At 41.3% G+C, this 24258-nt stretch overlaps 1 protein-coding gene across 2 annotated transcripts; it reads left to right on the top strand.

Annotated features, from left to right (window-relative positions):
• Positions 1 to 2365: 2365 nt before the first annotated feature.
• On the top strand, positions 2366 to 7683 carry rnaseh2a (ribonuclease H2, subunit A). Of its 2 annotated transcripts, none has more exons than XM_079278249.1 (9): positions 2366 to 2587; positions 3773 to 3908; positions 5392 to 5463; positions 5609 to 5735; positions 5835 to 5922; positions 6112 to 6249; positions 6363 to 6450; positions 6628 to 6751; positions 7127 to 7683. In XM_079278249.1, exons 2-9 carry the CDS (start codon positions 3782 to 3784, stop codon positions 7287 to 7289), a joined length of 927 nt encoding a protein of 308 aa, XP_079134375.1. In that variant the 5' UTR covers positions 2366 to 2587; positions 3773 to 3781; the 3' UTR covers positions 7290 to 7683. The 2 variants fall into 2 exon arrangements, with proteins under 2 accessions (XP_079134375.1, XP_079134374.1); XM_079278248.1 differs by lacking the exon at positions 2366 to 2587 and adding an exon at positions 3405 to 3457 and having other exon boundaries at positions 7127 to 7682.
• Positions 7684 to 24258: the final 16575 nt, after the last annotated feature.

The raw sequence follows: 24258 nt of genomic DNA, 5'->3' as shown, positions 1-24258 counted from the left end.
GAGTGTCATTTCAGTGGTTCGGAGGGAACACATGGAGCAGTTAGCAAGTGAGGGCTGAAAAGAAAAAATAATTAAAAACACGCAGCTGACGTGTGAACTGTAATAACAGCACAATCAGTGCCCCACCAACCTAAGCTGTTTAGTGTGTTTGTGTGTGCGGTAGGCTAAAATTGACTACTAATTCCCCACATTTAATCGGCTGGGGACTGCGTGTTACTGAGAAAGACAAAGAGAGCCATTCAGCGAGGGAGAGAGACAGAAAGAGAGAGAGAGAGAGAGAGAGAGAAGGGGTGGGTGTAAAGAGCCAGAGGCAAGGCCAATTTCAGCTCAGAAAACCAGCGTACACTTGGACTTTTGTACATGGCTTCCCTTTCACTCGGCCTTCTCCTCTCCACCTGAGGCTGCCTTCCTGCCTCCACACTCAGCTGCTGTTTAAACCCATTCAGCGGGCATCCAAAAATCAGAATGTCAACTTCACTGTAGTGGGCTGGATTGTGTGTGTGAGGAAGATGTAAAACAAAGATGATGATAGACTAAAAGGTTTCAAATCTGGGGAGAATGCACCAGTAGAAGTCAACAAGGATGCAAAAGGCATTGAAAATTCACCACGGCAAAACGTTAAATAACAAAAAAGATAAAGATCGATAGATAGATAGATCGATAGAAGGACGGACAGACAGACAGACAGACGAACGGACAGATAGTACGGTAGATGAATAGATGGATAGATAGATGGATGGATAGATGGATGGATGGATGGATAGCTGGATGGATGGACAGATGGACGGATAGACGGATAGACAGATGGATAGATGGATAGATGGATATATGGATAGATGGATGGATGGATAGATGGATGGATGGATGGATGGATGGATAGACAGATGGACGGATGGACGGATAGACGGATAGACGGATAGACAGATGGATAGATGGACGGATGGATGGATGGATGGATGGATAGATGGATGGATGGATGGACGGATGGACGGATGGACGGATGGATGGATGGATGGATAGATGGATGGATGGATGGATAGATGGATAGCTGGATAGATAGATAGATGGATAGATGGATGGACGGATGGATAGATGGATAGATGGATAGATGGATGGATGGATGGATGGATGGATGGATAGATGGATAGATGGAAAGATAGATAGATAGATAGATAGATATATAGATAGATAGATAGATAGATAGATAGATAGATAGATAGATAGATAGATAGATAGATAGATAGATAGATAGATAGATAGATAGATAGATAGATAGATAGATAGATAGATAGATAGATAGATTATCAGGGCTAAGGCTGTGCAGTCCCAGATACTTCGTTTGAACAAAACGAAGTATCATATCTTAGAAAATGATGCACTGTAGACGTATCTAACCAACAGTACATGAAACTGTTAGCTCAAACAAATTAGCTCCCTTGTGACGAGCTGGGACATCAACATGCTTCTTACATTATAATGCGTCACAAACAGCAATTTAATCATGTAGAAAAATATGACACTCTGAAAGCGGCCATTCTTCAATACTTTGACTTTTGATATCCTACTTTTAGTATCATCTGCTGATTACACTTACCGGTTTGTAGCCCACTTCTTTGAATGACTTTTACTTGTGAGCATCGGTACTGCAGACCAGCTGGTGGGGGTAATGCATCTAAAAAGTGTAAAGAGGAAGAAGAGGAGAAAACTAAAATATGAATGATTTTTTCACAGGTCAGCATAAAAACCAAGACATTTGAGCCATGCAATGGTACAGGGGAAGGTAAAGAACGAATCAAAAAGAAAATATCTGAGCTTTGGCAGAAAAAGTGGGATGAAGACAGTTAAGGAAGAATATACGATAAAGAATAAAGGACAGTTGGAGCTTTCTTATACAGGTTGGGGAATATGGTTTGATCACACAGGTTTATAAAGATGTGGGTAACATACTTCTTGATAAACACCGGATTGTACAATAGTATATACATGTTTTTATTTAATTCAATCTATAATCGTTTTATTTATTATTATTTCTCCCTACATACTCTGATACGGAAGATGCAACATGTACCTAAAATGTGGTATTGCAATACGCCCATAGACCGCAAAGAAGACGACAGAAAAATAGGAGCAGAAGAAGAAGAAGCACGTGACGTCACTCCAGGGGCGCCAAATCTGCAATGGAGTGGTCTCACCGACGTCACGATCTCCTTAGTTACGAGGTCGGTCGGCCATGTTGGAGTACATACAGATCCTACATGGCGGCGCGTAAACAAGGAAGTGCGGCGAAAATACAATACTTTGAATCACTGGATAGTGCATCAAAGGTTCGCTACCTGGCCAAATTGAAGGTTATTGGTAACTTGGATCCCTATACGATGAGTGCAGATGGTTTCAGTGCCGATCCTACTTATCTTCCATCGGTAAACTACGCCAACATCTAACGTATCTCGTGAACACCCCCAGTCCTTACACAAAAGACGAGTTGGAGTGCTACAAAGGGCTCGACGCTTATAATCAGTTTGTCAGTGGATGGGTCCGAGACGTCAAAGCAACGGTCGTCGACAATTCTCATCTCGTCATTGGAAGGGTAAATATATACAGATCTGGTCAGATATTTAGCAATATTCAATGTTTACTCAGCGCAAACAGACACGTGTGTTTGTTTACATTGTACGTGCACGTCATTGTGTGCGTGTGTAGGAATTCACTTTCAACTAACTCCTAACTTCATCCCCCCCCACACATATATATATATATATATATATATATATATATATATATATATATATATACATATATATATATATATATATACATATATATATATATATATATATATATATATATATATATATATATATATATATATATATATATATATATATATATATATATATATATATATGATCTGACGTTAAACTCATATCAAGCAATGCTGAGGCTGCATCTCTGTGTTTCGCCTGCTCGACACGTCTCTGGTACCGACTGCTGTCACGGGCCGATGAAGCTTCGGTAACCTTCTCATGTCCAAGTTTAATTTATATTTCCTTTATTAAATACTGTTCACAAACGAATTTGTAAATAAAATCACTGAGCACTTATAAAGTGATCCGCACATACTCTAGTGTACGCCAAATTCCATTCCTTTATATCTCGAGAGATGCGTGACAGCCATTTCTCGCGACGTCGCTTGGATAGTTCCTTCGTGTCATTTCCTTGATGTGTAATGACCGCTGGCAAACCAAAGAATGATTTCTTGTCTCTATCAGCTCTGCTGCCACAACCAAAGACAGCACAAAAGTTCACCACCGATAGGTTATACGACTCAGCCGTACATGCCAGTGGCTTTGTGTGTACTCCAACATGGCCGACAGCTAAACTGTGACGTCACACGAGACCACTCCATAGACAGAAACACAACACGGAGTAGTGAAGAGTGCTGTCACCGTCTACTTCGGTAAGAATTAGCTTTGTTCACAACTATCATGATTCATGATAAGTTGAGGCTTCCTCAGAGACTAAACTCCTCGTTTTGACAGAAAACACGTCCGTGTTCTGGTAGTAAAGATCAGTTCGAGTAACGTTAGTTAGCAGTCGGCTAATATTTGAGTTTGCAACATAAACAACAGTACAGGAGCGAGCTAACGCGTCTGCGTGTTCGCTGTTATTCGTGTGACGTTAGCTGACATGGCGGGTCGGCAGAGACGGAGTTGTACATTGAGTAAAACTTAAACATGATGAAGATGAATATCTGAGTTGTGTCCTCTCTTAGGCTGCTGTTATGGACCTCAGCCCCTTTGAAACGGACAACTCGGTCAGCTGCAGACTGGCCTCTGAGATCCCGGATGTCTGCCGGACTGAGGACTGCTGTTTGGGCATCGACGAGGCAGGCAGGGGGCCTGTGCTGGGTATGCTGCCGGCTAATTGTTCCGCACTCTATCCCTCCAGTGTTTTACTAAGACCGCATCCTTAACATGCTCTGTTACAGTCACCCATCATTTATCATGGAGATAAGGACTGAATATAATGTCTGCCATGGTTTGAATGCATTGCTCATTTGTTTTAGCACCAATTCATTGTGTCATGTGTAGGGGTGTCACGGATCACAAACCTCACGATTCGGTTCGGATCACGGTTCAGGAGTCACGGTTCGGATCATTTTTCGGATCAACAAAGAAAAGGGGAGGAGACAAATATTTGCTTTCCATTTATTAATTAAAGAACTTAACACTTAAAGCAAAGAACTTTGGGCTATAGTCTTACATGAAAACAAAAATATTGAAGATGTCCAATTTTAAACAAAATGAAATAAATAAATAATAATCATACATTCAAGAATTAGGTTAAGTTTAAGTGTAACATGGGGTATGTTGATATCCTCGTCCTTTCATCAATATTGAAAGAAAGAAACAGCCAGTGAGCTAGCTTCCACTGTTTACACTGAACTGAACTGCTCAGCAACAACTTGGGTCTGTGTTTACTTCCTGTCAGGTTATGCCATTCAAATACACAATAATGTTTACCATTACTGTGACATTATTTTCAAAAAGATGAGAATATCTCCATTGTCTGGGGAGAGGGTCGACCTTTCTGTGGTGACTGGAATATTATTGGGCCTGTCCAGCTTCACTCTGATACTTCTGTCAGCACCTGAACCAGGTGTGTGTCTGTGTGACGCTCACAGAGGGGGCGTGTCTACAGCACCGGACTAAGAATCACTCCGCCATGGTGAAAGCAGTCTCTAGTCTTTTCCTTCTCATAGAGGTCTGGAACAGCTTCACACTGAAGTGGGTGCGTGAGTGGACTTCGTAGCGTGGCTCAAGCATTTTAACCAGATTTAGAAATCCTTTGTTTTCTACACCGGAGTGTCCCCCGTCGCTGACAGACGGGATGGTGTCTCTTCATATGTGTGGACATGCCGATGTTTTGCCGTTGTCGTGCGTCGCTCTTTAAATAACGCCTACATACCGTAACGGTTTCGTCCACCAACCTCATCCCGTCATTATACGTTACAGGGAAGACAAAATGTTCCCAAACTTGCGACTTAAATGACGCCGCGGCTTCTGACGTTCCTCCGCTCGCCATGACTTCACCGTTAAATGCTTCTAACCTGCTCCGTTCACGTGAACACACGACTGCTTTATATCTGTTCACTGACACTGCATTGATATTCGGGGACTTGTTACTTGAAAAGGAACAGCAGCAGTAGAACTTTACACACTATGATTACACTGTAAAAAATAAATAAATAAATACTCGATTGATCCGCGGTTCACGAGTGATCCGAACCGTGAGGGGTGATCCGAACGGATCACGGATCGATCCGTGATCCGTGACACCACTAGTCATGTGGTATCCCATGCATAACAGTGTTTGTGTTTTGCGATCCAGGGCCCATGGTGTATGGAATATGTTTCTGTCCAGTTTCCAAAAAGCAGGAGCTGAAGGACTCGAAAGTGGCAGGTAATCCTGTTGTCCTGCATCTCTACAGATGAGAAGTCTTTCTTAGCATGATGCTTTAAACTCATCCTCACTGCTTTCTCCTGAAATAAGCCAATTCTTCTTCTTTTTTTCCCATTTCTGATGCATTTTGACACTCCCTCATCAGATTCAAAGACTCTAACGGAGGCAGAAAGAGAGAATCTTTTCCAAAAGATGGATGAAGCCAGAAGCTATGTGGGCTGGGCTCTGCAGGTTCTCTCACCAAACACCATCTCCACCAGCATGTTACAGAGGTACGTGGCACATGCAGTGTAACGCACACTGAGGATTGTTCTCTTCTTCATAAGCGGCGTTTTATATTCACACCCTGACGAGATGTCTGCTTGTGTTAGGACAAAATACAACCTGAACGCCCTTTCACATGACACAGCTATTGGTCTGGTCCAGTATGCCTTGGACAGTGGAGTGCAGCTCAAAGAGGTATGCCATTCATTTGAATATAAAGGTGGACACCTCGTGCTTTTGTTGTGTTGTCCCTGTGAACTGTGTGCTGTTAGTGTACTGATGGAAACATTCAACATTAGACGGAACATATTCTCATTTTCATTTTCCGTCTTTCTTTGCTCTCTCGCCCGTCTTGCCCTCGTCCGCCTCCCTGCATTTCTGCAGGTGTTTGTGGACACAGTCGGCCCAGCAGAGAAGTACGAGGACAAACTCTCGAAGCTCTTCCCTGGTATCGATGTGACGGTGAGGCCAAAGGCCGACTCCCTCTTCCCCATCGTCAGTGCCGCCAGTATCTGTGCGAAGGTCAGTGACCCACAGCCAACTGGATCCCACTTCACAGTAGTCATGGCCGCTTGCATGGATCTCTGCAATTTTCAGCTTTGTTCAAAATCGGGCAATGGTGTTGTGTTTTTCAGGTGGCCAGGGATCGCATTGTGAAGGGCTGGAACTTCGCTGAGGACCTGGGAGATGTGGATACAGACTACGGTTCCGGATACCCCAATGGTAAAGGAAACAATCAGCGGCTGTTATAATCCCGACTTAGTGACATCTATGTTTTAGAAGGACTTCAGAATTTACCTTATCAACAGATGTATTTATTTTTTCAAATTCAATGTCACTGCTCACATTACCTAAACAAGACTAAAACTATTTTTTTTTCTTCCCCCTCTGTGTTTTCAGACCCCAAGACTAAAGCGTGGTTGCTGAAGTACCTGGACCCCGTGTTCGGTTACCCTCAGTTTGTTCGATTTAGCTGGAGCACTGCTCAAACCCTGATGGACAGCAAGGGTGTGATGGTCCACTGGTAGAGAGCCTTCATACTTGATTTGACCAAAGTCCTGAGATGTATAAAAGCAGAGGTTTATTTTGGGAGTTGAAGAATACCATTGAAACTCTGCAGCTCTCGTTGTCTGTGACTCTCTGCTATTCAGTGACAAGAAAAAATAATTTTCTTAAAGCATTAAAATAGTTTCTGCTTTTTAACCAACTCCATGAAAGCCAAAAACAACTTCTTAAAAAAAAAACGCTTTTGAAAATTGCGTTCATGTGTGTATAACAAAACCATATCCCCTTTGATCTCCAGGTCATGCTTAATGTCTGTGCAAATCCTTTTGACTTAAAGAGACAAGAGCTAACCGCAGTGTAAAAATCTGTTTTGTTTTATTCAATCTGTCCTCAGGGACGACGAGGACGAGGACGGGGAGAAGGCGGCCCAGCGGCAGAACAACAAGTCCATGTTGGCCTACTTCAGTGCATCGGCTGGAGGGAACGACCAAAACCCGACACGCCAGACCCACCGCTTCTTCACCGAGCGCAGGCTGAAGAGCCTCGACACACTGTGACGACAACACAGTGGAGGACATGTGCACACTCTATGTGACGTTTCGCTACAGACGTGGACTTTGATGAAACATTTTGAGTTTGTATCACCAATGCAGACGTACACGAAGATCTTTATTTGTCCTGTTTGTATCGTTTTTTAAAAAACTTTATAAAAGTCATGTTTCGCCTTCGTACGAGCCCTTGTTTTAAAGTTCTACACAATACAAGAAAGAAAAAGGCATTGTTGTGGAATATGTTGCAATCTTCAATGCTAACACTGCCCTCTGGTGGCGATATGACAAAATACACCAGGGTTTGAAAAGACAAACAAATACAAACGTATCATCAAAGATATGAAAACCACTCGGCACAGCTTGTTCCACTAACACTGAGATCATAGGCTCTGAGTACTGCATAAAGACCATAGCTTATAATGTATGTGTTATCCTGTTTATCGTATGGTTCCTGAGTTTTGGTGGATAAAACAAGGAATACAAACATGCATTATTTTAATTTCTTTTTTTTTTGTAATTCAAACAAAAGGAAAGAAAGTTGACTAAAACAACCATACATGATTTAAGCACTGCCTAAATAAGATATAGTTTTAAATTATGATTCACATCAACTGTCTAATCAAACGGGCTGTCCTCGACCATCGAGATTCTTAGTGGAAACACTCGACTAATCCATTTACCAATCTTGTGTTTACCAGAGATGTGCTCATAAGATTCTTGGTGATAAAGTCATTTGGCATGAAAAATATATATTTTTTTTAAATGACTAAGACCAAAATGACTCATCAGTCTCTAAGAGGCCTCAAACGTACCGGTTATATTCTGAGAAAGCACCAAAACTATTTTTGAGGTTCAGTACCCAGCCCTCGTATATTTTCTCTTAAACAATCTTAATTTTCATTTTTTCCCATTATATTCTGTCTTAACCAGATCGATGGAACTTAAAAGAGAAGATCACATTTGAAAAGCTGTCCCTGAACCACCGGCAGCAGACATCTTTAAGATTTTCTTATTTTCTGTTCTTTACGGTTTAACATCTTAGATGTTGAGCCTAAACACTAAGAGTACGAGGTAAACAGGAGGATGAGGTGTGATGGTATTACTGCAAACTGTTCCCCTCTTTAAATACAGCAGTAGAATCTGTACAATGACCCAACAAAGTGCATTTGATGTCGCATAGATTGACCTTGAGACGTTTGCCAAATGCTCCTCTTCTCAGAAATGTCTGTCTCCTGTTGTTGTTGTTGTTGATCTGTCTCACGTCTGCCTGACACAAAAGGCAGCTGTCTAAGAATGGGTGCCCATGTCATCAGAAAACATAAATACGTCACTGACTTGCCTAGCTTAACAAAAAGTTAACATAAATAAAGTCATATCCATCCGTCCGCCGTCGCTAGTTCTCGTTGGGGTTGTGTGTCACTGTGATATCAGGACTAATATGTAGGTTTGAAATAATATGTAGGTTTGAAATGCAAAAAATGATGTGCAAATAGCAAAGACATGACACAGGATTTGATTTTGTTTAAAAGTTCCTCATCAAACTGAATTCCTGTGTGTATGGGACCATCAGCTAATGTCACAAGACAAAATACACATGTGTGTGCTACTTTTAATTGTTCAGTTTAAAACACTGTAATAGATAATGAAATTGTAGTTAAAAAGTAATTTCGCCCATTATGTTCCGTGCAGTAGAAAATCACAGACGACCTGCGCCTCTTATTCAACTAATTGGATGACACAATGCATTTTGCAAATGTCAACATCTGCGTGGGCGACCTTTTGAGGATTTCTTCATTAGACTGCAGAAATTTCCGCTTGGCATTTCATGCCGGAGTGATTCTTGAACATGAAACTTTCCTGGGTACAGATGTATTATCGTTCAGCGATTTCCTCATAAGTCATCACTTTTATAATTCGTATGCGTTGTGTGTCATATATTCCCACGACCTCTGGTCCAAATGGCGCGGCCTGATCTCAAGCTCCTTCTTATCTGTGGATCAGCAGTGTTTCGCTGGTCTCCACAGGCTCTGTTGTGCCAAATGTTATTGCACTTTTGTTCATATAGCAGTGCTTTTAAAATAAAAGTGCGCAATACACTACTTTTGAATTCATTATTGAACTTTGCACATAATGCGATTAATCGAGATTAAAAATTGTAATCGTTGCCCAGCACTAATGTATATGTGTGTATATGTATATATATATATGTGTGTGTATATATGTGTATATATGTGTGTGTATACATGTGTGAATGAAATAAAATAAAGTTATTGATAAATACATTGTTTATTTTATTTACAAGAACTATAAATGATTGAAAAGTAGTTGTTTAACATAGCAACTGATTGAATTATTAACTGATTATTAATTTAGAAAACAATGTTATGAAAAACAACTATGAACGAATTATTTAATATATGATTCAAAAACTGATTAAACCTAAAACCTTTACAATATATACTGTATATATATATAATCCTTCTGAGCAGGGATTGTAGGCACGGGCAGATCAGACCATCACACATGGAGACTGCTCGGTTCAGCCCTTGTGGTCCTCAAAGGACGCAGATGACGTAGAGCGAGAAGGATGGTCCTCCGAAGGATGCAGCCGCTGGATTGAGACATATTTATCATGTGGTGGCTCTTCTTCATTGGAATAGCAGATCCTTTCCACATGGTGTCCCTATTGCCTCGAAATGAAAACTGTGAAGGTGTCACTCAGCTGATAACCGCGATTTCACTGTATTACATCTTTTCAGCATTACTGACGGGTTGCTTGTATTTCTTCCGTATTCATTTTAGTATGCAGCATCCTCTATGTTTTATTGGAGCATATATTCCAACATTCAAAGGTTCGGTGTGGACGAGGACCAGAGCAATGCCAGCAAAATGCACTTACATAAAAGTTGCCCCTAATGTGACAAACATGTTGTACATTCAACAGCCAATGACATCATTTAACTGAAACTTCAGTCTTCACTATGTGTGTCGGTATACTCAAGCTGAACACGCATCCAGTTAAAGTTAGAGACATTGTTGGTATTTTACTTCATGAAACTGTAAACTGTATTGGACAAGAAATTCACCAACAGTGATTACATATCCGAGAAGATGTAAAAATGAGAAGACATTGTAACAAGAGTCTGCAGCTCTGTGAAAGAGCCTGTAATCATTGGAAAGAACCCGCTCAAGTTACATTTGTGACCTCATGATGGTGCCAGATGAAAGAATCAGGGGTATCAACCAAAGCACAATCAATGGGTACAGAATCACATAATCCGTCCTACATCTGTGGAGACATTTCAGAATACTCCCCCCCCCCCCCCCCTTCAACCCCGGAAATGATAAAGTAATTCTTCTTCAAATGTCAACCTGCTGGTGGATTAGTTTTGATTATCCCTCATGCCAGAAAGAAACAAAGCGTCACCAGTGAAGGAAGCTCAACGCAGTGATCCACCGAGTTAACATCCAGTACACACATGAATAAAAGTAGAAAGAACAAAATACATTAAAATTAGCCAAACTTAACAGTTCAAACAGGACAAGTAACCGAGAGGAAGGCAATCGTAAAAAGCCTTTATTTTAGTGGCTAAATCATTTTTAAACAGCCAACATGTTTCGACCACTGTCGCCCTCCTTCAGGGCATTTAGCAAACAAACAAAATGGGTGTGGCTGCACCTACTGTATAGTAGTATGGAGTGGTCTCACCGACGTCACGATCTCCTTAGTTACGAGGTCGGTCGGCCATGTTGGAGTACATACAGATCCTACATGGCGGCGCGTAAACAAGGAAGTGCGGCGAAAATACAATACTTTGAATCACTGGATAGTGCATCAAAGGTTCGCTACCTGGCCAAATTGAAGGTTATTGGTAACTTGGATCCCTATACGATGAGTGCAGATCGTTTCAGTGCCGATCCTACTTATCTTCCATCGGTAAACTACGGCAACATCTACACGTATCTCGTGAACACCCCCAGTCCTTACACAAAAGACGAGCTGGAGTGCTACAAAGGGCTCGACGCTTCTAATCAGTTTGTCAGTGGATGGGTCCGAGACGTTAAAAGCAACGGTCGTCGACAATTCTCATATCGTCATTGGAAGAGTAAATATATACAGATCTGGTCCGATATTTAGCAATATTCAATGTTTACTCAGCGCAAACAGACACGTGTGTTTGTTTACATTGTACGTGCATGTCATTGTGTGCGTGTGTGTAGGAATTCACTTTCAACTAACTCCTAACTTCATCCCCCCCCACACATATATATATATATATATATATATATATATATATATATATATATATATATATATATATATATATATATATATATATATATATATATATATATATATATATATATATATATATATATATATATATATATATATATATATATATATATATATATATATGTCTGCTGTCACGGGCCGATGAAGCTTCGGTAACCTTCTCATGTCCAAGTTTAATTTATATTTCCTTTATTAAATACTGTTCACAAACGAATTTGTAAATAAAATCACTGACCACTTATAAAGTGATCCGCACATACTCTAGTGTACGCCAAATTCCATTCCTTTATATCTCGAGAGATGCGTGACAGCCATTTCTCGCGACGTCGCTTGGATAGCTCCTTCGTGTCATTTCCTTGATGTGTAATGACCGCTGGCAAACCAAAGAATGATTTATTGTCTCTATCAGCTCTGCTGCCACAACCAAAGACAGCACAAAAGTTCACCACCGATAGGTTATGCGACTCAGCCGTGCATGCCAGTGGCTTTGTGTGTACTCCAACATGGCCGACAGCTAAACTGTGACGTCACACGAGACCACTCCATAGTAGCAGCAACCAATGGGAGGCAATCACATGGCCTGGATAATAACATGGCAGGTGAAACAAATGGAAAATAATCAAAACACAAAATAAATGATTGTAAATAGGTAGCCGACCCATAAATAGGTTTTTAACATGGAGGCCTATAGAGAAAGTAAAACATTATTCTGTATTCTGTCTCTCCCTTAATGTGCCCTCTATTTGCAACCTAACAGTTACCTTAAACGTGCCATTAGCAACCCATTAGGCTCATATATGGCTAATTGGATGGCTAGCGTGTTTAGCATTAGACTCATCACAAATCTACAAATCTACAATCACAACACAGCCACAATAAAAGAAAAAACAGCACCAACAGATCATGCTCCAAAAAGGGAATTTGGAGAGAAGATGCCAGCTGATATTTGCGTGGTCACAGATCAGACAACAAGGAGCCGTAACTGTCAGTTAAACCGAAGAAACAGATTGTTCAACCCAAACCAACGGCTGGTGGTGTAACAGATAGCCTGTACGTTATGCTCTGAAGTTTCACAAAGATCGAAACCTTCTGGTCGGTTCGCACTGGAGAAACCTCACGATGAGTCATCTGACAAACTTCACATGGAAACCTTTGTGATTAAAAGCTTTTTGATGTATAATATATATACACACTATATAATACATGCCAGAGGGAAATGGCTTTCTATCTTCACAACGAGGACCGAAAGCCACTGAACCAATCAAGCTGCACATACATTATCTCCTCCTCTTGGTCTCCTTCCCCTCTTCCCTCCGTCTTTGTTAGGGTTATGTATGTATGATGAGGCAGCCCGGAGACCGTCGATCCTATGGTGTTTGATTTAAAGGAGCTCCTCTGTCCCAGACTGGGCTTTTAGCACAGCTGTAGTCTGTGACCCACTTCTACACAGACGGCGCCAGGAACGAGGAGAAGGTGACAGCAGAGAGAGACGACGTGTTTTGAGGAGACGGATTTTGCAGGATAAGGAGAGTGAATGGATGAATGAGGATGACAATGGTAGGAGATGATTAGGATTAAAAAGGGCAGAGTTTAGGGAAGAAAGATCAGGAGCTGTGTGCAAATTATCCAACATAAGGAAAGTGTTGCCTCATACACGGTTGTCTAAATATCAACTGCAGAAAAAGAATAGTTTTGTAGTGGTTATTGTACGATAAAGACCTTTTCACAGCAGACATTTTGACTTCTCACAGCAAGGACAGTTGTGATTTCCCGGTCTTGGTATTGTGCATGCACTCAGTGGCACTCAGTCATCATTAATATTAATTCCAGCCGTGCTTCACCTACTTCGGCAAGTCAAAGGGTTCATGGAATGTGAACCAGGGCTACTCAGATAGTGTACTGAATGTAACGCCGTTGTGTTAGATCACTAAAATAAGTACACAGGAATGTACACAACATCAAGTGGGTATAGTTAAAACCTACGGATGGTAAACAATGTGAAATAGATGAAGCAAAGAGCTTAAAAAAAAAGGCCACATCACCTCCGCTCAGTTTGAAGGAGCTTCTATTAAAAGCCCAAACCAGGAAGCCGCTCCGCATTGACTATCTTCATATAATCATTTTGTGAGGATTAATGGTTTATGCGAGGCCGAATTAGACTCATTATTGGGGTTGATTTGAAAAGGCACTGTGGGAGCAGAGTAGTAATAAACGAGGCACATCTGAATTAGCAGACGCAGCCTGCAGCCTCAAGGGCGTTCGGAAGTGATTTATATTGCAATGCGTCCACGTTGTTTCCTCCCCGCCCCTGTATTTGGCTGCAATAGATATAATATACCAACAAATCAACACACTATGATGTAGAGATGAAATAGTTGGTCGCTTAATCGACTAGTCCACTGGTTCTGGAGCTGGTGGGGCCCAAAGGAATGATGGAGAACTCTCTGCTGCTTCTAAAGCTTTTTGTTATGCTAGCAAAGCTAATTTGCTGACCTTTGCCCAATATAGTTAGGCATGACAAAAAAAAGAGTTTGAGAATCATCGGATCAATCAGTCACAGAAAATGTGAAAGTGAATCTGCAACTATATTGATAGGCAGTCCAATCCAAATTCATTTTGTAAGTTACATTTAAAGAGCAGTTGACCAAAGTGCAGTATCATGAAAGTAAAGAAAAAAGCCATACAAAGACAAAAGTAAAAAAACACAAGATATGCTGAAAAGATGATAAGATAGTTTAATTCATTTTAAATGCAAAAGAAATCACCTCTAATGTGAATATTTTCTGGCTTTCTTAGGCCCGCTATTAGACTGGATCATATCGGGTTTTTTCGGGGGTTTTATGTTATTTTATAAACTCTCTGTATGTCCTAAAAGCACCTCTGGCTGATGTGATTTATAGGGGGAAAACTTTCACTTAAAAGTACCGCCTACATGAATGCCGACTCCTTTTACACACGCACGCACGAACACACACACACACACATACACAGACACAGACACAGTGAGAGCAGATGTGAATGCAGAAGGGGGGGGGGGGCACTTTCAGTCTATGAAGAGATGTGAGCTGACGTGGCTCTTGTGAGACGGGCTCACCAGGACGGGAAATGGGATCGTGCAAGCATCAGGCACGTCCCAAAATCCCACCCCTGCCAAGCTTCTTGGCCGCAGAGAGCTGACCCCATGTGACCTCCCTCAGGGCATCCTTTGAAAAAAGGGTGACATCATTTTTGAGAGCTTTTTTATTTTTATTTTTTTTGCACAGAGCAGTAAGAAAAAGTCTTTGTCTGTTAAATCTGTTCCTCGCAAGATTTCTACACTGCTGCCTCTTCCTCCCCCCCCACACCCTCAAATCTCACAGCACCTAATGAACAAGAAAGATGCAAAATTCATGGGGGTTCATTAATTATTTAATATTAATAAGAAAAGCAGCATAGGCTAAATGTGCTGCAGAAGTCAGACAAGCTGGTAACTGGGTCACTCCCCAGAAACCTCATTTTCCATCTGCTGACGCCAACGTACATTCAGCCCGGGTCCCAGTTTATTTGAATGTTTTAGTAATGCTTTGTCACCTGTCCTGTTCGTGACTTTTCAGGGACAGGATATTTTTTCTTGCTTTCTTTCTTGTGAGAATGTTTAACAGTGAAACACCATCTTGACAAAGCTGGCACATTGTTTGAACACAATGACGGACTTTGACCTGTTTCAGCGGAGTCTGTGATTTCTGTGGTGACTTTCCCTTCAGTATTGATTTGGGATTACATATTGACCAGTGGCGGCTGTGTATTTTACACCTGGGCCTTCAGGGCTGTCCTACTACCGTTGAACCACCTCCTAATAACCTCATTATGACGCCAGCATGACGGGATGCTTCGTCATTAACGGGCAATGCATATCGTCAAAATCAATGTAATTAACACAATAACAAGAACAAACTCACAAGAACCAGTCACACATATTTATATGACAACAAAGCAGGTAGAATAACATAAAATCCAGATGATTCAACAGGCCTCTGCACATTCCAGCAAAACTGCGGCGCTAAAACACGCATTCCACCGCACACTAAAGAGCACCATTCAAATATTATTCACATCAGAGGGAACAATAGTAACCATATCATAAAAATGACACGATAGAAAATCTAACACAGTAGTAATGCTACTGCAGATGTAAAAACAAAACCACTTCATTTATCAAAGCTGCTGTTCACTGAAAGACAAAGTCCATCATCCTTTCTTTGTTAACAAAGAGTTTAATCCCACGGTTGTACAGTACATCGGTGCGGTTCAGTTCAAGCAAGAGGTCCTCTTCGATTCATGGATGCCAGTGAAGACAGTCGAGCCTCATGTTTGGGATCGTCACCGCCAAACATGCCAAAACGCTAAAAATGTAATGTCACGTAAAAACGTCTTATGTCTTTAAACTTTAACTCTTACTACTACAAAGTTCTGCTAGCTAGTTTCACAACAGTCACGCTAGCCCACTGACCAATCTAGCCGCACGTTAATGCTGACGTAGTTGTAGGCCAGCTAGAAGGCTCTGACATGTCAAAGAATACGCCCAACATGTCAAACTAAAGATCGGATTGGTTGAAGACCATGACAATCAACAATATCCTTCCCATTTACTTAAACTGCAAAGGGATTCACTTGTAAGTCTGCAGGCCTTGGGCCTCTCTTTTTACCTCGAGACAGCATAGGGGCGAAATCTGATTGGATAAAAACAAGCTGTGCTGGAAGCAGCGCTGAAAGCAGGGCAACAGAGGAAGACAGTAGCTATGCAATGAGATAATAAGCTAATACTTATAGTCCGGGAGCCGTGGGGTCGAACCTTGTTTTGTCGGATAAAGTTTTTTTCTTTGCTGTTTCTTGTAGCTTAGGGATACGTATTCAAAATACAAGAGGGTGCTCGGTGATATCCCTTGAGCATTTTCAGATATTAACCCCTTCTTGCCCAAAATCATGCAAAAACTAGATTTATGATATTTCATGCAATATACTTGATTTAAATGCATATAATTTGTTGCCTACAGTGATTATTACAAGCTAAAAACACTCAGTTAATTCATATAGTGAGTGCATTGTGTCTGTGTATGCCTGTATTGTCACATTTTTGTTTTTTTCCAATTACAAGACAGCCATGTGCTTCGTTTAAGACCATTTTTTGTTTACAACTGGTCACTGCTTACAACAGCTGCCATCAAAAAACAAGGTAAAAACACTGTAAAAGCTGGCAGTGAGATTGGTTATGGATTCAGAAGTGTTCTGTTGGAGGTTCACCTGCGAAGAGAATAACAAGCTGTTCAATTGAGTAAGTCTGCTGATCGAGACAACATTTTAGTGAAAATCACACAGGGAAATGTATAAACCCTTTTTTATATATTAACAAATTTTAACATTTTATTTACAGAGTTGGTTATGGATCCAGTGCCTGAGGAGTGTTACTTCACTTGGAAGTTCAACTGCCAAGCGAAGACGGAACCATTGATATCTTCAGGACCAGTCAGAATAACAAACATTATCCAGTGTAGTAAGATATATGGGGATGAAAAACACTTTGAGCTTCAAGAAGCATTAGATAACAACAATGAAACCACATTGAAATGCCATAAAAGTTGTGTTTCAAGTTACACCTCAAAGACTTACATTGAACGGCACAAACGTCAGAGGCCCGGAGAAACTGAATCAAATGTTCCTTGCAAGGTGACCAGGCGCTCACGGTCAGGAGGGTCAGCTGAATGTTTTGATTTTCAAAAGCACTGTGTTTTCTGTGGTGAGTTTTGCAATCTTAATGTCGACAAGAAGAACCCCTCCAGATGGAGGGCTGCATACCTATTCAGAGAAGTGGAAACCAAAAAGTCTCTCTTAGAAGTTTGTGGAAAACGAAATGATGATGTTGCGGAAAGTGTCCAACACCGTCTTCAGGGGGCAATTAGTGACCTACATGCTGCAGATGCCCGGTACCATGCTGACTGTCGACAAAGATTTCTCTCTTTTCGGTCACTCCCAGGGCCGGCCACTACTTGTAGAAACACAGATGACACTGATAATGAGGATAGTCCCTTTGCATCAGTTGTAGAGAAGATGACAGCTGACCGGTCAAGAATGTGGAATTCTGTTGAACTTTTTGCAGCCTATACAGACCGTAATGGGGATAGGCTTTCCAGGAGGACGCTCATCCGACAACTCCAGCAGACATTTGCCAGTGAGCTCCTGGTGCTGTCCTCACCTGGCATAGCTGATATCATTGCTTTTCGTAGTTGTGCCTCGCAGACTATGAGACTTGTGAATGAAGACGAGGATGACTTGGAAAGCATTGCAACGCAAGCTAGCAAGCAAATCATTCAGGATGTGAAAAACATTGACATGGACAAGGGACACTACAACATCAGCATTAATAAGGACATTGCCAAAGAGTCAGTGAGTGACTTCCTGTTGATGCTGTTGGCAAAGTTGTCCCCAAGGCTAGATAATACCCTTCCTGCACTGCTCATAGGTTCAATTGTCACAAGTACTCTCAAGTCACAGGCAACTTGTTTGCAAGTAGACCTAGCAGGAAAGATGGTAGAGTCCAAGAAGCTTATAAATAGCATGTACTCCTATGGTGTCTGCTGTTCATACACAGAGTATCGCAGGTTCAAGAAATCTGCATCTCAGGCAGCAGTAGCCGATCTGAAGTTATCTGGCATATGTAAGGCTGAAGAGGGTCTAGTTCAGGCAATTGTGGATAACTTTGATGCAGATATATCCTCGCAGAATGGGAAGCAGTCCACACATTCTCTGGCTGTTCTTCTCACACAGTACTCACAGAACCGAGAAGAGGGTGAGGAGCAGACAAATCCCAAGATCAACAGGATCCCTAAAGAGTCACCAGATGTTCCATATGATGTGGACATCCACAGATACCAGGGACCCAAACAGCCTTCAATGCCACCAGATGGAGCTAAAAAGACTGTCTGCTCCCTGAAAAGCCCTGAAAGCTGGTTACGACCTATCGGCCATTGGCAATTTGGATGCACCATTCCAGCAAGTCCTTAATCAAGCCACTGCCTTTATCTCAGCCTGTTATGGCGTAACAGAGAGCACAGACATGTCGCACACAAGGCTACTTGTCTGGGGAAAAAAGAATGGGAAAGGCCACATGTCTGCACCTAATCTAGCTGCTCTACCTCCAACAAAGGAAGCATTCGTTGAAAATGTTAAGAGGGCCCACTTCCAAGCATACCTGTGGCGAAACCTCAATATGAATCAGTCAATAGTACAGAACCCGGAGGAATTTGGATGGAAGAAAGACAAATGCAACAGGTCACTAATTCCAACCCACCTACCAGAGGACACCAAACTTGTGCCAGACTATATTCTAAAGATGATCCGATGTGGCTGCAAGAGTAACACCCCTTGCAACTCCAAGAAATGCAGCTGTAAAGAGCATGGTTTGCCATGCACAATGTTCTGTGCATGTTTCATGGTAGGATGCTCAAGATCCTAATACCAGACTGCAAGATGTGTCCTAACCAGGAAGTTACTGCTGTTGTTTTTGAGTGTTATTCTGTTTGGTATTGGTATTGTGTTTTGTCCTTATTGTCTTGTTATGTCTTAAATTTCTAAAATCAAAATAAACATTGTAAAAAAAAAAGGAAGTCACTAAAGTTTCATTCAAGTTGTGTAATGTTGAAAATAACTCCTGCTACCAAAACGGTTTTGCTGGCATGGCCTGAAAGGGTTAATATTCATAGATTTGTAGTGCAAGACATTTTTACATCACCCTTTGTATGAATAAACACTAGAAAAAGCTAATTTGATTTGTTACTTCAATATATTGCATGAAATGTCATGAATCTTGGTTTTTGTGTGATTTTAGTGATTTGGCCATGAAAGGGTTAATATCTCAAAATGCTCAAGGGATATCACCGAGCACCCTCCTGGATTTTGAAGAGGTACCCCTAAGCTACAAGAAACAGAAAAAAAAAAAACTTTATCCGACAAAACAAGGTTCATCAAAAAATCAGGCTTTGGCTCCCGGACTATTAGCTAAAATACTTCGAATACATGTAGTGTAGTGATGAAGAATTATTAAATTATAAAATAGCTATAACTTTGTGATTCTGTCTCGGCCAGCAGAGAAGGCTTTGCTGGCCCTGACGGCCCACCACTGATTATTGACAATACATCAGCGGGGACAGGACGGTTCAGTCTGAATGAATATCAGACCGGCAGGAAAACATGCAGTTTCAGTTAATGTGTCAACAGCGCACAGGATCTCTCTCTTTAAAATCTCCATGGTGCAGGATTTGTTTCCAGGCCAGCGTTCATTCATTAACAGTGGGATCAGGGATGCAAGTAACTAAAGTCTTTTTTTTAAGGCATCGCTGGAGCAAAAATGCCGACCTTTCCCTGATACAACTTCCCAAATTTCCAAATTTGTGAGAATGTGCTGCTTTTCTCTGTTTCATATCATATCTTTGGGTTGATCAGACAAAACATGCGATTTGAAGACATCATCTTTTTTGGATATTGTGAAGTGGCATTTTTCACTATTTTTAAACATTTTACAAAACAACAAACAATGAATCACAAAAATAGTCGTTTGATTTATCAAAAATGAAAATACTAGTTGCAGCTCTAATGTTGATACCATTAATTTTGTAGAATTCTTTTTTAATCATATTTAAGTAGGGTTCATTCTCGTGATTGTGATATGTCAGGAAGGCCTTGAGGGAATTTCTTAAAATTTGGCACAAACGTCCACTTGGAATTATGGATGACCTGCTTAGAATTTGGTGGTCAAAGGTCACTGTGAAAATAACTCAAGAATAAATCCGCTAATTATGATGATAATGATGAAGTGATGACATTTTGTATCCAAAAGGACAAAGGCTTCACTGTGACATCATACCATTCTGGCCATTATTCAATCAATGCCATAGCTCAGGAACAGAAGGGGGAGATTGTGATTGTGATCTTGGGTGCCCACCTTGAAAACTGTGGCGATTGTGTAGATCGTATGCCGGGTTGTAGATGTGTGTGTGTGTGTGGAGCATTTACCTTTTAGATTTCGAACCGTATATACCTTTGTTGCAGCAACATCTGTAAGGCAAGGCAAGGCAAGGCAAGTTTATTTGTATAGCACATTTCAACAACAAGGTAATTCAAAGTGCTTCACATAAAACCATTAAAAGCATCAAAACATAAGGCAAAAGAAAAGGAGATTTAAAAACAATTAAAGAAACAGTGTAAGAAATCAAATTCAGTCATAAAAAGTAGAGGAGATTTAAAACATACATTGAAACAATAATTGAAGTAGCCAAGGCCTCTGCTCTGGACCTGTCCTCTGCTACTTTCTTTTAAACTTCGCCCGTTATCAACGATTCATCGGTTAACTCAAGATTTGCGCTCTCGTACAGAAACTCCGTCGAGGATACTCTAAGCAGAGATATCATGTTTTTTCACTGGACGCTACCCACAATCCTGGTGTCCGGAGACTTGATGTCTTGATAAGGTAATTTTCACAAAAAGTAGAGGAGATTTAAAACATACATTGAAACAATAATTGAAGTAGCCAAGGCCTCTGCTCTGGACCTGTCCTCTGCTACTTTCTTTTAAACTTCGCCCGTTATCAACGATTCATCGGTTAACTCAAGATTTGCGCTCTCGTACAGAAACTCCGTCGAGGATACTCTAAGCAGAGATATCATGTTTTTTCACTGGACGCTACCCACAATCCTGGTGTCCGGAGACTTGATGTCTTGATAAGGTAATTTTCACATGTCTCCCTGAGACATTACGCTGCACGCAATCAACCATACACTGCCGCAATTCTGCAATTACTCGCACACAAACCACGTCAGGAAAAGATCTCTGCCGATCTGCGTTTTATAGTGTACGCCTTGCACGAACTCGGTCCCGGAGGAAATGGCGATATATTGTGCAGTCCTTTTAAAACCATTAAAAGCATCAAAACATAAGGCGAAAAGGAGATTTAACAGCAATTAAGAACAGTGTAAGAAATAAAATGCAATAGTAAAATGCAGAAATGCAGGAAATTGATTAATATATTAATTGAATGTGGTTCAATTAAAGGCAGCAGCAAACAGAAAAGTCTTCAATCTTGATTTAAATGAGCTGAGGGTCTCAGCAGACCTGCAGCTTTCTGGGACTTTGTTCCAGATATGTGGAGCAGCAAAACTGAACGCTGCTTATCCATGTTTAGTTCTGACTCTGGGAACAGATAGTAGACCGGTCCCAGACGACCTGAGGGGTCGGGATGGTTCGTAAGGCAGCAGCAGATCAGAGATGTATTTTGGCCCTAAACCATTCAGTGCTTTGTAAACCAACAGTAGGATTTTAAAGTCAATTCTTTGTTGGACAGGAAGCCAGTGCAAAGACATCAGAACTGGGGTGATATGATCCACCCTCCTGGTCTTAGTGAGGACTCGAGCTGCAGCGTTCTGAATCAGCTGCAGCTTTCTGACGGACTTTTTACAGAGACCTGTAAACACACCGTTACAGTAGTCCAGTCTGCTGAAGATAAATGCGTGGACAAGTTTTTCCAAATCCTGTTGAGACATAAGTCCTCTAATCCTTGATATATTCTTCAGGTGATAGTAGGCTGATTTTGTAATTGTCTTGATATGGCTGTTCAGGTTGAGGTCTGAATCCATAACTACACCTAGATTTCTGGCTTGGTTTGTGGGTTTTAACATCAGTGACTGAAGCTGAGCGGTGATTTTCAATTGTTCATCCTTGGTACCAAAAACAATTACTTCTGTTTTGTCTTTGTTTAATTGAAGAAAATTCTGGCACATCCAGATGTTTATTTGTTCAATGCAGTTACCCAGCCCTTGTATGGGGTTATAGTCCCCTGGTGACATCGTTATGTAGATTTGTGTGTCGTCTGCTTAGTTATGATAACACACTTTGTTGCGTTCCATAATCTGAGCTAGTGGAAGCATGTAGATGTTGAACAGAAGAGGCCCCAGTATTGAACCTTGGGGAACACCACATGTCATTTTAGTCAGCTCTGATGTGTAATCAGCTACAGACACAAAGTATTCTCTGTCCTTCAAGTAGGATTCAAACCAGTTAAGTGCTGTGCCAGAGAGTCCCACCCAGATGTTTAGTCTTTCTAGGAGTATGGCATGGTCGACCGTGTCGAATGCAGCACTGAGATCCAGTAACACTAAGACTGAACTTCTGCCATTGTCTATGTTTAAGTGGATGTCGTTGAAAACCTTAACAAGAGCAGTTTCAGTGCTGTGGTGCTGTCGAAAGCCTGACTGGAAAACATCAAAGCAGTTATTTACGGCCAAGAAGTTGGTCAGCTGTTGGAAAACCGCTTTTTCAATTATTTTACTTAAAAATGGGAGGTTTGATATTGGCCTATAATTTTTCATCGTTGCGGAGTCTAAACTAGCCTTCTTTAGGAGCGGTTTAATAACTGCTGTTTTTAGGGCTTGTGGGAAGACACCTGAGAGAAGGGATGTGTTTACAATATGTAAGAGATCAGTGGTCATGCAGTTTGAAATATTTTTGAAAAAGTGTGTTGGTAGAATATCCAAGCAGCAGGAGGATGACTTCAGATGTTGTATAATGTCTTCTAGGCTTCTACGGTCGATTGAATGAAATTGTGTCATGATATTTAAATGGATGTTATTCAGAGATCGGGACAACACATATCCTGTGGTTGGTGTGGAGGCACTGACTGCTTGTCTAGTTTTCTGAATTTTGTCAGTAAAAAAGGAGGCAAATTGATTGCATGCCCAGGTGGATTGGAGCTCAGCAGCTACCGACACTGGAGGGTTTGTTAGCCTGTCGACGGTTGCAAATAAGGCGCGAGTATTGTTCTTGTTTTTGGTTATGATGTCAGAGAAGAATGACTGCCTTGCATTTCTAAGTTCCAAATTATAATTGCGAAGTCTCTCTTTATAGATGTCACAGTGAACCTGGAGATTAGTTTTTCGCCACCTGCGCTCAGCTTTCCGACACTCTCGTTTCTCTATTTTGACCAGCGTAGCATTTCTCCAAGGAGATCTTTGCTTACCCGAGACAACCTTCACTTTAGTGGGTGCAATGGCATCAATAATATTTTTAACTTTAAAATTGAAGCCATCTACAAGCTCATTGACTGAGAGGCAAGAGAGGGCTGGTGTGGAGGAGAACTTCTGAATAAATAGTTCACTGGTGTTTTTCAGAATCTTTGTCTGCTGTCATGGCGACAGCTTTGTGTTCTATCAGAATCTGCTTTATTCGCCAAACATGTGAACACACACAAGGAATTTGACAAGAACAACAGAGCCCAAGACAGTTTTATCCAAGACACCCTTAGACCCTCGACTCAGATGAGGAACAGCTCCCAGGCTCTGATTTTGTCCTCATGCTGATCTGCCACAGCTCGTCGTCAGAGGGGGTGAGAAGGAAGACTTCTCCAACATGGCTTTGATTCTGTCCCTCGACACTGCCTCCACACTGTCCAGCTCCAACCTGACCTGCTGACCTCCATCTGTAAAAAATAGAAGTGAATGAAGACAGCTCGAGTCTCACTGGAGATTATTCACTGGTATCATGATATCGTAAATGGTAAATGTACTCGTATAGCGCTTTTCTTGTCTTCCGACCACTCCAAGCGCTTTAACACATGTCATTATTCACCCATTCACACCCAGTCACACACTGGCAGGG

Source organism: Melanostigma gelatinosum, assembly GCF_949748355.1.
Source record: "Melanostigma gelatinosum genome assembly, chromosome: 11".
NCBI classification, from domain to species: Eukaryota; Metazoa; Chordata; class Actinopteri; order Perciformes; family Zoarcidae; genus Melanostigma; species Melanostigma gelatinosum.
Note: the sequence above shows the minus strand (reverse complement) of the source record. Positions and strands in the feature narration are given on the sequence as shown.